Source organism: Gracilinanus agilis, chromosome 2 (assembly GCF_016433145.1).
Source record: "Gracilinanus agilis isolate LMUSP501 chromosome 2, AgileGrace, whole genome shotgun sequence".
Classification (NCBI taxonomy): Eukaryota; Metazoa; Chordata; class Mammalia; order Didelphimorphia; family Didelphidae; genus Gracilinanus; species Gracilinanus agilis.
This window is the reverse complement of record NC_058131.1, coordinates 505,285,476-505,298,426: the sequence shown is the minus strand read 5'-3', so window position 1 is coordinate 505,298,426 and position 12,951 is coordinate 505,285,476. Positions and strand designations below refer to the sequence as shown.

Genomic DNA, 12,951 nt, shown 5'->3' with positions numbered 1-12,951 from the left:
CCGCCAGGTTTCAACACCTGGTTGAGGTGCCTTCGGGGGAAGCTAGTCTTCCCGCCTAAGGTTTCCTGCCTGTAGGGCCACAGAAGGAACTCCTCCGGTGCAATTACGCCCAGCTTGGGCCCCAGCCACCCCGGCAACCGTTTCTGAGGGCGGCAAAACTCGTTTTGACTCCTCCCAACTTCCGTGTGTGCGGTGGCCCAGCCCCTACACAGGTGGCGATGAGTGGTCCTGGCCAGCCTGTGTGGTGGTCTGCCCCGCTCCATTTGCCCCGGTGTTCAGCAGCACAACGAACCCTTTCCCTCCCCACCCTGCAAAGAAGGTCTCAAAGTCAGCGAACTCATTCCCCTCCCCCCTCCCGCGTGGCTCGGTTCTCCAGTACGCCTCCGCACGTGGAGGCATGTTCTCAAGCACAGCAAGCCCCTCTCTCCTCTGCAGCGTATCCCACCCCACTTACATAGTCCGTGATTCCACTTTCAATGAACCTATTCCTCCCACGTGGTTCTAGGGGCAGTGTGAATCGCCTGTCCCCCCAATTAAGGGCAGCAGGTGTCCCCCTTCATTTCCTCTCCGTGGGGGTGCAGTCCCAAGGTCGGGGTGATACCCTCCCCTCCCTTAAAGAGTGTTCCTACTTACAGAGAACGGCTTTCCTCCCATGTGGAGGTACGGTCCCAAGGGCCCAAAGCCTGTTCTCTGCAATATTAATACCTTCCTCTCTTGCGTGTTGGGCGTGTTTTCATTTGGAGTGGCCCCCTTTACCACAATATAGAGGTATGGTGTCACCTCCCATTCCGAACCTCTCTTACGTATAGCTGTGTTTTTACATGCAATGAAACCCTTTTCCACCCCCACGTTGATATCTCGAGGGCAGTGAACTCCACTACTTTTCGCGGTGTGCCCCCTAAACTTTAAGAGTAGCCTTGATCCCACGGGCGGTGACCCATCCCCCATTCCCGCAGGGCAGCAGCGGGAGGCCTCAGAGGGCAAAGATCAGCCTTCTCCATCCGGGGTCCTACGTGCCACAGTGACTATCCCGTCTTCTCCCACTCTTAGCCCTAGTCCCAAGCGCAGAGATCACTCCTCTCCGTCTGCGCAGGTTTGATAGGCAGTTGTCTACCTCTTTCTTCCCCCACACTCAGTCCCGGTCCCAAGTGCGGAGATAACCCCTTTCCTCCTCCACGCTCAGAACCGGTCCCGCGGGTAGTGCGAAGCAAAGCGCTTTCCGCCCGGGGGTAGCTGCGGCACGGCTCGGCACGGCGGAGGCGGCGCGAGGGGGCTGCCCCGGGGACCCGAGGGGGCGGGGCCGCGTTCGCATTGTTCCTTACCCGAGTGAGTCCCGGGTCCCTCCCACCCTCCCTGGGCTCTTCCCTCCACCATCACCCCCCTTCCTCGGGCGCGGGGGACGCGGAACATGGGCTCGCGCCCCGCCTTTGTCTCCCGGGCGCGAGCCGCAGCCCCGCGCAGCGCAGCGTAGCCGCCGCTCGGCTTTTGTGCCCGGGCGGCCGGGGGGACGCGCTGCCGGGGAGCTGCCGGCCGGCCGCCGCGGCAGCATGGACGTGACTATTTCGGAGCTCTTGGAGCTCTTTCTGCAGAGCCCGCTGGTGACCTGGGTGAGTGCCATCCCGGGCGCCGAGGGCTTCAGGAGGGCACGCAGGGTTGGGGGCACCTCCAGTGGCAAGCCGCCCGGGGTCTCAAGCTTCCAGTGGAGCGTCCACCGCCCCGTCGGGCTGGCACGAGATAAAAAGAGGGCGGCAGAGGGTGGGACCCGTGCCCCTGTGTCCGGAACGTTGGCCCCTGGCTTCCCCTCCCACCCCTTCCCCAGAAGAGGCTCGCATGCATCGCTCTTTGTTTGGAAAGTGTGCCCCCACCCTCACCCAGTCCGGTGCAGTCCCTCGCAGGGTCTCCGGTGCCCTCCTCACCCCTTCTGGCCTGATTACAGTTCATTGAAAACCTGCTGGCAACCTGTCGCCTTTCCAAACCCGGCCTTCCCTGCCCCAGGGACTGTGCGCCGGGGTCTGGAAAAGGGACGCAGCAGGTGGTTACCTCCTTCTTCCTCCACTCTCAGTCCGATTTCAGTGGGTTGCTTTAATTGGGGGAAGAGGGCAGAGGTTGCATCCCAATCCCCCCGGGAACAGAAGTTAAGAAGCTTTTCCAACTATGACGCTAACTTGGGCACGGGAATGGTGACCTCCCTACGGAATTAAACTTTCTCCTCTGGAGAGGACTACCTTTGCACCTGCTCCCTCTGCCTCAGGAGTTGTCTGGGAGAGACTGGCCATCCCGGAATTCCCGGTGAATTTGGCTCCTGAAAGGATCCACACCAATGGGGATTGTGTTTAGTTATTCCTCCCTCTCTCCCTCCCGGGTGCCTTTAGGGAGTTTGGAAGCAAAGCCAAGCCAGCAACTGCCAGAGACATGGGGGAGAACTGTTCTTCCCTCACCTTCCTTGTACGGGGTGGCTCGGGGGTATGTGCGCGCACGTGTACATAGGCGGTTGTGTGCGCCCGATCCTTTAGGAAGGAAGGGCCTGTACAATTTGAACTTGTGCTTGGATCCCAAGCCAGGGCGAGATATTCAGCTTCTTTAACTCTTGACTTCTTTTCCTGAAGGTGAAAACGTTCGGCCCATTTGGAAGTGAAAATGAAGACAAGCTGACTATGTACATGGATTTAGTGGATGGCATCTTTTTAAATAAAATCATGTTGCAAATGTAAGTAACTTCATCCAGGGAGGGGGAGGAGCAAGAGGAGGGAAAAGGGACTCTGGGGAGTGTTGACTTAAGGTTGACACATGCCAGGACCTAAGGCCTAGTTTCATGGTGGGCTCTGCTTGACTGTCGTGTAAAATGGGTACCGTGGGTTAGTTTAAGGACCCCAGAATGGAGTTTGTAGCTTCTTTTGAAAGTTGAAATTGAATGGCCTCCATTAAAGTGTTGCAAGTGCAATTGTCTTCAAACGGGTACTTGACTTGATGAGTTTGTGACTCAATCAAGTGTCAAAAGCCCCCCTATTCTATTCTTGTGCATGAAACTTTTATGTGTGTGTCTGGTTTCAGGAAGTGTTAGGGCTAGAGCATCCATGGGTGAAGATAAAGTTTCATGCTGGGTTGGGAGTGCTTTTTTTCATTCTAATCTTGACTGCCAGTTGTAGGATACGGGGGCACAATTGGGAAAACACCTTCCCACCTAAGTTGGTTCAAAAGTCCACTTTTAAGGGAAGGCACAGGACTTTGATGCAGTAATACTGTTATTTGTCTTAAAGAATATGACTCAGAACAACCTTTTGGTAAAATATATTATACTTGCTGTCATCTACTCTCAACCACATCCGTTCTCGTTGCTTTATTTTGCATGCCTGCCTTGGTTGCCTGTTTGACTGGCAACCTGTCATTTTATAGTTTATTGGTGTTTCATGCCCGTGACTCTGGTAAATATATTAAAGTTACATTTCACTGTGAATCACTGATGTTTGAGGAAATAGAGACTACTGGAATGTTCATTTTTTAATGTAATTATTTTTTCTTCATATTTGTTTTTCCTCCCCTCCCTCCCCCACTAGGAAGAATGAAAACCAAAATCTTCTGTTACAAACATGTATATTCAAACAAGACAAATTCTCACATTGACTATGTCCAAAAAAAATGGTTCAATCTGTACTTTGAGTCCATTACCTCTCAATCTGGAGGTAGATAGCCTATTTTTCCAGGAGTCCTCTGAAATCATGGTTAGTCCTTGTGTTGATCAGCGTTCTAATACTTTCAGTTGATTGTTTTTACAATATTATTATTACTGTATTATTTTCATTGTTCTGCTCGCTTCATTTTCCATCCGTTTGTACAGGTTTTTCTAGAACCATCTCCTTCATCATTTCTTACAGCACAATACTATTCCATCATATTCAAATACCACAGATTGTTCAGTCATTCCCCAATTGATGAGTACCCCCTTAGTTTAGACATTTTTGTATACTTAAGGTGCTTTTTCTCTTTTTGATTTGTCAGTCAGTAAGCATTTCTTGAGCACCTACTATTTGCCAGGCATTGTGCTAAGAGATGGGGATACAGAGGAGCTTAAAATGTACTGGTCTCTGGAGTATTGACCTTGTATGGGTATTGTTAGCTCAAAAGGGGATACAGAGTTAAATAGTTTTTCTATCTTAGCGGACCATTCTTTTTAAGATGTACAGACCAAGCTGGTCAGAGGCATGTTAAGTAGTGCAAAGAACTCTGCTCCAGGGTTATGGCAGACCTGGATTCTTACCTCAGCTTTACTATCAGCTGTGAGGCCTTGGTTGCATATTTAACACTTTACTCATTCTGGGCCTCAAATCCTGTATTTTAAAAAAAATTAATTTTTAAATATTTTTCCATGTTTACATGATTCATTTTCTTTTCCTCCCCCCTCCCAGAGCTGACCCTGGGTTGTACAAATGTTATCACTTGATACCTCTTTCTTTATTATTCATTTTTATTATTATTATTCATTTTTGCTATAAAGCATCAAATCCCCTATTTGTGAAAGGAAGATGTTCTCAGATTGGGACAGGGAAAGGAATAAGCATTTATATAGCACCTACTATATGCCAGTCATTTTACAAATATTATCTCTTTTGAAGTAGGTGCTATTATATCCATATAGTTGAAACTGAGATAAGGAGAGGTTAAGGGATAATGCTCAGGGTTTCCCAGATTAGTAAGTGTTTGAGGCTGGATTTGAACTTGGGTCTTCCTGACTCCAATCTCAATACTTTCTAGCTACTATATCATCTTGCTGTCTTATATATAAAAGAAAATCCAGTTCTAAATATGATTTGCCTTTAAGAGGGAGAAATCAGTTAATTGGAGACTATGAATTTATTCCAAATGATAAAGAAAAGGAAAATTTTACCTGTAATAAAAAAATGCTTTGTCTTTTTATTGGGGGAAGGGGAAGCCTGATTTAATTTATAAAATGCCTTTTCCCTCCCATTGAATAGTTTGAATCCTTTAGCAGGTTATTAGACACTAGGCTGTAGGGTTTGGACACTAGCTTTTTTTATATAAAAAACTAAACCTCAGGGTTTGATTAAAAGCTAAAAAAAGATGACTCTCTTGTTTCAGACAGAAACTGTTTTGGCAGGGCTACTCTGTGCAGAGATGAAAATGAATTCTCTCTGGAATGCTCTGTGATAAATGTATCATTTTGGCTGCACTTATTCATTCTGACTGCCTGTTAAGTTATTGGATTCTATATTAGTCCAGAATCAATGAAACCCAAGGCTCTTTTTACTGAGAACTGGAGTCTGTAAAATTAAGAAAATCTGGGATATACACAGCTTTTTACACAGAGACCTCTGGAGGGGAGATTTGCTGCTGGACACTGCTCTCTCCACTGACAGCATTTATCAAGCAAATACTACTTGCTTGTAAAATCAGAAGGACCATTCTGGGTGGGTCAAAACAGGAGAACCAGAGGCAGAAAAATGCCAGCTCATCAATTTCTCAGGTTTCACTTGTGGCTCAATTTTAGCTGGAGAGTTCTTGCTCTAAAATTACTATATTCTGATTGGATTTTTAAAAATTAAATTCAGTAAGTATGGGTTAAATTACTGTCTGGAGAGTAGTGTTCCAGGTGCTAGGGCTGATAGAAGGTTCAGCTAAAGAGAGATCTTCCCTTCATGGTGGGAAAATAAGACAAATACAGGAAACAATAAGACAAACTAATTATATTTAAGTCAGTCCCAGAACATATTTCACATCCCATCTAGTCATCCTTCAGGAAAACAGGGCTTACCCAGGCATTTGTGCAACCTTCCCACCTACTTCCCCCTCCCCCAACTCTTTTCCTCTCATCTGGAAGACCAGAGACTATGTTCCCCTAGAGAGAGTTAATTCACTTAACTTTTTGGAACTTTCTCCTGGGGATAAGCTGTCCTGATTGGCAGATGACTGAGTCCAAACTCACTGTTTTCTCGCCATCATGAAACTGGGCTTCATATCACATCTAGCCTTTAGCCCTGAAATCCGGGCCTACTCTGGCATCTTGACATACTGAAGTGCTGCCCCCACGCCTAATTCTATTGAACATCTAAATTGTCCAAAACTGAATCCTTCCCCCCCACCCCAAATCCTTCCCACTTATTATGGTTTAGGGTACCACCCACTTCCCAATCAAATTAGATTCACAACTTTAGTAACAAAATTAATTCTCAACCCATATTTGTTCCAAGCACTTAGCAAAGCTAGTAACAATAATAATAATAAAAATATCATTCAATAAATATTTATTGAATTGAACTTTTGTCATTTCTATTTACATAACACATGTTGGTTAAGGCCCCTTCTCAGTACTCACACTCACAGTATAAAATTAAATCAATATCAATAACTCCAAGTATTATTTTCCATAAAGTTTATTAATAACCATTTGAAGTAGAAAAAATAAAGGATAGAAGTATAAAACCTAATTTTCTAACCTAACTGACCACATATGTGGCTTTTCCTTCCAAGAGAGGGGGCAGTGCCACACCAAAACTTTTATCCTTCATCCCCTCCCCCCACATGTCCATTCATACAGTGTTAGCACACAAATGGGATGCTGGGAAAGACTAGCTGGATGGGATGAGCCTTGGGGAGGAATTCTATTTACATAATCCCCCCCTGTGATTCCTTTGGGAGGCAAGCATGTTGAAATCTCCCATATTTATATGCCAAGTCTCCCCAGCGAATCATTTCAAATAATCAGCTTATATCTCTAAAGATCTCTTGCTAGAGATACATACAATATTATTTTCTAAGAGGAAATTACAATAATTAAGGAATAAGAGGGAAATAAAAGAGAAAGAGAGCAAAACCAATAGGTAGGCACATTGACAAAAAGCCAATTAGGGGGCAATCCCCTTTGGCATAAAAGTTTACATTCAAAATAAATGCATTCAACCCCCCCTCAGTTCAATTCACTACATCTCAAAGTTCATTCTGGATCTTTTGATGCAGTGTGTGGTTCCTACAGGCATCTTTATGGCACCTTCTCCAAAAAGTTCACTTTCTTGATTTGGGGAATTAGCCAGTTTCTTTTCCTGAAATTACTCTCAAAATTTTTTTTTAAAATCTTGGATTTAATGAAAAGTATACAATAGACACATCCAAAACTCAGGCTCTCTATCATGTTTTATCTGAACCATTTATTATAGTTGGGAAGAATTCTTAAATTTCTGCCCCCCCACTCAAATTCATCCTCCACTCAGCTGCCAGAGTGATTTTCTAGAAGCAGAGGTGGGATTGTGTCACTCTCCTACTCACTAAATTCTAGTGATTTCCTGTTAGCTTTTATATCAAACATAGGGTTATAAGTCCAACAGACTTTACCCATAGTGGAAGTCTTTTTTATTTAACAAATAAAGACACTTGACCTGGCCCTGCTTTGAAAATTAAAAAATTTAAAGCCGACATAAGCTATGGTATTGTTCCTAGTCATGCTTATAATTTTGGGGTGAATTCTTTTGAGATTTTTATGGAAACAGAGGAAATTGTTGAGTGTAATTGCTCAAAAGAGACTTAAAACCTTGAGGGTCTTAGGGAGGTTGTCTTGACAAGTCACCTGAGGGAACTGTTTATTGTTTAACACTCCCCCCCCCCCCCAAAATGACTATAATTGGAACCAATTGTTCTAGGCACTGGCCTAGTAGTGACATCAGTGCTTTTGAGAATTTAATTATTGGCTTTTTAATTAGAAAAACTAGATTCTTCCCTTGGTGTTTGTATGTAAGAGAACTCACTTGGAGTTACTTATAAAATATTCTGATCCTGGGAAAACTAGGTAGGTCTCATGAGTCTAATTTAAGTCTCTTACAACTGGACTCAAGCTCAGTGACACAGTGGATAGAGTACTGGGCCTGGAATCAGGAAGATCCAAGTTCAAATGTGGCTTATTAGCTGTGTGACCCTGAGCAAATTACTTAATCCTTTTGACCTTAGAGTCCTCATTTGTAAAATGAGCTGGAGAAGGAAGTGGCAAGTTACTTAAGTATTTTTGCCAAGAATACTCCAAATGTGGTCACAAAGAGTTGGCTACAAATGAAATGACTCAATAACACCAACTCTTAAAACTAGATAGAGTCTATAGTTGGTATAGCAGAGACAATCATTTTAGTTATGTTTATTAAGTTTGGACTTTAGAAAAGATCTTTTTACTCTCTCCCTGGGAAAAATTAATTTTATTTGACACTGTGAAAAACCTAGAGGCCAGAGATTCTTCATCTTTTGTGTGTCAGGGACCCCTTTGGCAGTTGGGTGAAGCCTGTAGACCCCTTCCCAGATTTAGTGTTTAGATGCCTAAAATAAAACATATAGGATTAAAACGGAAAACAATTTTATTGAAATACAATTATAAAAATGATTTAAAAAGATTTAAATGTTTAAATAAATATTTAATAGTAAATATATAATAAAATATTAAAAATAAAAATAAAAGGGGGCAGCTGGGTAGCTCAGTAGATTGAGAGTCATGCCTAGAGATGACCTTAGATATTTCCTAGCTGTGTGACCCTGGGCAAGTCACTTGATCCCCATTGCCTAGCCGTTACTGCTCTTCTGCCTTGGAAAACAATACACAGTATTGATTCTAAGACAGAAGGTAAGGGCTTAAAAAATATATTAAAATAAAAAATTTAGGGGGCAGCTGGGTGGCTCAGGGGATTGAGAGCCAGGACTAGAGACAGGGGATCATAGGTTCAAATCTGGCTTCAGATACTTCTTAGCTGTGTGACCCTGGGCAAGTCACTTGATCCCCATTGCCTAACTCTTACCACTCTTTTGCCTTGGAACCCATACATATTATTGATTCTAAGATGGAAGTTAAGGGTTTAAAAAAATTAAATTAGAATTAAATAAAAATTAAAAACCAAGTCCACAGAGCCCAGGTTAAGAACCCCTCCTCTAGGCAGTGCATGACCTCGAGTACACTAATGCACTGTTTCTAGGGTTCATTTTCGTCCCTTAGAAAATGAGAGGGCGGTCATTAAAGTATCTGTTATTTTTTTAACCAGTGATCCCGAGGCCACGCAGATAGGTATTTGTGTGTGTCTGTGCCTGGTGTATTTTTTGCTGCAATGCTGACAAGATTTTCAGATCCAGTTGGGAACCCCGGATTTGTTTAGGCTGAGAAATCTGCCCTGGCTCCCTTTCCCCAACCCTCAGGGACCTGCTACAAAGTTAAAGTGTTTGCTTTCCGCCAACCCTCTCCCCCCCCTCCCAGGTGTTGCTGTGGTTTCTGTGACGGTATTGAAAACGAAGGCAGAAATAGACTGGAGAAGGCAGGTTAGGACAACGTGGAGGTTTATTTTTCTTTTTTTTTTCAAGCAGTTTCATTCTTTTAGACTTTGGGTGTCTGTCCTTTGAAGGATAATTTATCCCATTTTTTTTAAAGCCACAGAACCAGAGACCTCCCCCCCCCCCAAAAAAATTAAATAAAGTTTGACCGCTTGGCTCTCTGAAGAGGCAAATAGCGTTTGTGTTCTGGCCAGAAGCAGAATGCAAGCATTTCTGGCTCCCGGCTCCTTCCTTGTGGACTTCCTGGAGCGAGCGTCCTTTCCCATCCTGACCTGCTTGGACTGGAAATCAGTTTTAAAACCCAGGAAGCCGTCCGATGCCCCTCGAGCGGCAGATGGAGCTGTGTTCGATGGTCGTGTTTTCTGGGCCCCACGCAAAGGCGTCTTTTTTTCCCCATTTTTTGAGGAGATGAGGGCAAGGTCTTGGGCCGGTGCTGGGGGGGTCGTGACTTAAGGATGGCTGTTGGTTCCAGACAGAAGATGGAATGTGAAGGCCGGGTTGCTCCTCCTCGGATCTCGGGGCACCAGGTTTTCTACCTGTCCTGGAAGATGGAGTTTATTTAGGATCACCGCTGAGGGGGACTCGTTTCAGGGGGGGTTTTCTTGGCAGAGATTCTGGAGTGGTTTGCCATGTCCTTCTCCAGCTTGTTTCAAAAGCTCTCCAGATGAGGAACTGAGGCCCACGGGGTTAGCTGATGGGCCCCGGGTCCCTGGATTGGAGCTCATGAAGATGAATCTTAACTGATCCCGAATCCAGGGCTCCTTCCGCTGTGCCACCTAGCTCCCTTTTATTTAGGATGAATAAAATGCAAATATAAGACTTTCTTCTAAAGAAAAGGGGCAGAAGGCAGCTGGGTGACTCACTGGATGGAGAGTGTAAGAAATAAAATGCATATAAAAGGATAGATTAAAAAATATTATGGTTTTAAAGGATTTATTGGTATCCACTAGAAAAATAAAGCCACGTGCCTGTTAAGAATTAGTTTGAATGTTGAGCCCTGTTGCCTCCTCCTCCCCTCCATCCTGGCTCCTGCTCCCAAGGCAGAAAAGAGGAAGTACTAATCCGTCACTCACTATTTATCCTTCTGTTTATATTATTACGTAACTGTCTTACATCACCACGTAAGACGGAAAGCCAGTTGGATAATGGGAAATGTAGTTTGAAAGAGCTCTAAATGTCCACAGGAAGTTTAAATCAGGGACCTCAAAATTAGTTCAAGGACCCCCAAATTTCTAATATCACAAGAGCCAGGGCTAGAGATGGGAGGTCCTGGGTTCAGATCTGGCCATAGACACTCCCTAGCTGTGTGACCCTGGGCAAGTCACTTATCTCCCATTGTGTAGTGCTTATCACTCTTTTACCTTGGAACCAATACACAGTATTGATTCTAAGATGGAAGGTAATAATTTTTCTAAGAAAGGAAGGAAGGAAAAGAAAGAAAGAAAGGAAGGAAGCTAATAAGGCATGTACAACCCAGTGGAATTGCTTGTCAGATCTAGGAGAGGGAAGGGAAGAGGGGAGGTTTAGACAACATGAATCATGTAACCGTGGGAAAATTTTCTAAAAAAATAAAATAATGTGAAAAAAATGAAGTAAAGGGGCTAGAAATAAGAAAGAACACTATCCACATCCAGAGAAAGAACTATGGAAACAGAAACACAGAAGAAAATCATATGGTTGATCACATAGTTCAATAGGGACATGATTAGCATTTTGATGTTAAATGATGGCTCTACTGCAAATATGAATAACATGGAAATAGGTTTTGAAGAATGATACACGTATAACCCAGTGGAACTGCTTGTCAGCTGGGGGTGGGGGGAAGGAAACAGAGGGAATCATGAATCATGTGACCATGGAAAAATATTCTAAATTTTAAAAAATTAAAAAAAAATATATTTTAATCAGAAAAAAATTTCTGGGAGGATAAAATAAAATCGTTTATTCTAAAGCTGAAAAAAGGGTGGGGGCTAGAGATTGCAAAAGATGATGACAATCATTATCATTAATGATGGAATCCAGGGAACATCAGGGTTCTCCTTGATAACCTTGCTTTTCTCTAATTTGAAGATAAGAAAAGCATCGCCAGTTTGCTCGTGAAATAGAAATAGAGAAGTCACAGAATCACTGTGTGTCAGAGCTGAAAGAAAACCATGTAATGCCCTCCCACTCATTTTTACAGCAAATACAGGAACTGGGACTCAACTGTCTTTTATATTTCCCCAGGTGCTCTGTTCAGAGTAAATGTTTTAGGAAGGGATGGAAGAAAAAACTGTGTCCTAAAGAGAATTGTAGAACTATGGGAGGGGGCAGCTGGGTGGCTCAATGATTGGGAGCCAGGCCTAGAGACGGGAGATCCTAGGTTCAAATCCGGCCTCAGCCACTTCCCAGCTGTGTGACCCTGGGCAAGTCACTTGACCCCCATTACCCACCCTTACCTCTCTTCCACCTAAGAGCCAATACACACAAGTTAAGGGTTTAAAAATGTAAAACAAACAAATAAATAAATAAGGTAAGGGTTGTAAGATTAAAATTAATATCCAATTACTTCAAGTATTATATTTTATAAGATTTATTAATAATCACTTGAAGTAGAGGAAATAAAAAGATAAAAGTAAAAGCTTGAGTAAAGAGAAGTTTTCCTGACTGCGTTAGCGGGAGAAGAGGGAGAGAGGTGGGGTCACACACAAGCTTTATCTCCAAAACGTAAGGATGTAACAAGAGAATGAAAGTGGGATGCTAGGAATTAGAGTTCTGGGGAGAAGATTCTATTAAACAGGGTTAAAAAACAAAACAAAGGGGGCAGCTGGGTGGCTCAGTGGATTGAGAGCCAGGCCTAGAGACGGGAGGTCCTAGGTTCAAATATGGCTTCAAACACTTCCTAACTGTGTGACCCTGGGCAAGTCACTTAACCCCCATTGCCTACTGCCTTAGAACCAATACACAGTATTGCTTCTGAGACAGAAGATAAGGGTTTTAAAACAAAACCAACCCCCCCCAAAACTATGAGTCCTTAGAGTCCACCTAAGATCGCCTTATAGAAGAGGAAACTGAAGCTCTCTGGAGAGGTTAGGCCAGTCCCAGGGATGTAAGTTCCTATTGGCTGGTTTTTGAACCCAGTTTTTATCTACTGAGACTTATTCTAAAAACCAAGTCTTCTTCTTTAGATTTTCTCCCACCACACCAGGGATTTTTAGAGTGGAGAGGACCAAAATCTATTACTAAAGGAAGCTGAGAATCAATTGAGAGAGTTTTCTTTTCTAAATAACCTTAGTTTACGCCGGGCTCCCTCAGAGCCCTAATGAGATGGTAATGAGACTAACCAGTCCTAAGGTAAGCAGAGGTTCTTTTGTGGCAACATTCTCAATTAGCGAAGTCCTTCCCAGAATTGGCTGAAAACCAGAGCCTGGGTGACGGGAGGGGACCCCCCCACCCTCCCTATCAGCCTGAAAACCTGGCCCTGGGCGTGTGGGTGAGTGCCTCTGTGGGCTGTGCACCCTTTGCAGACGCGCAGATGATTCTTTCACTTTCTGCTTGTAATTTTCTTCCTGCATTTATCAGAAGCTCCTCAAGTGACAGCAGGAAGCTGGTTGGTAAATGGGAATCATGAAAACAACTAAAACTCCCTCCTCCTCCCCTTTTTATTCT

At 44.0% G+C, this 12,951-nt stretch overlaps 1 protein-coding gene across 1 annotated transcript in view; it reads left to right on the top strand.

Moving 5' to 3' along the window:
* Positions 1-1,502: 1,502 nt before the first annotated feature.
* Positions 1,503-12,951, top strand: part of CCDC88C (coiled-coil domain containing 88C) — a 249,078-nt gene continuing 237,629 nt past the window's right edge. Inside the window, exons 1-2 of the mRNA XM_044659995.1 lie at positions 1,503-1,607; positions 2,607-2,707. Of these exons, the coding sequence (XP_044515930.1) occupies positions 1,548-1,607; positions 2,607-2,707 (161 nt within the window). The 5' untranslated portion in view covers positions 1,503-1,547. The remainder of the gene's footprint in view (positions 1,608-2,606; positions 2,708-12,951) is intronic.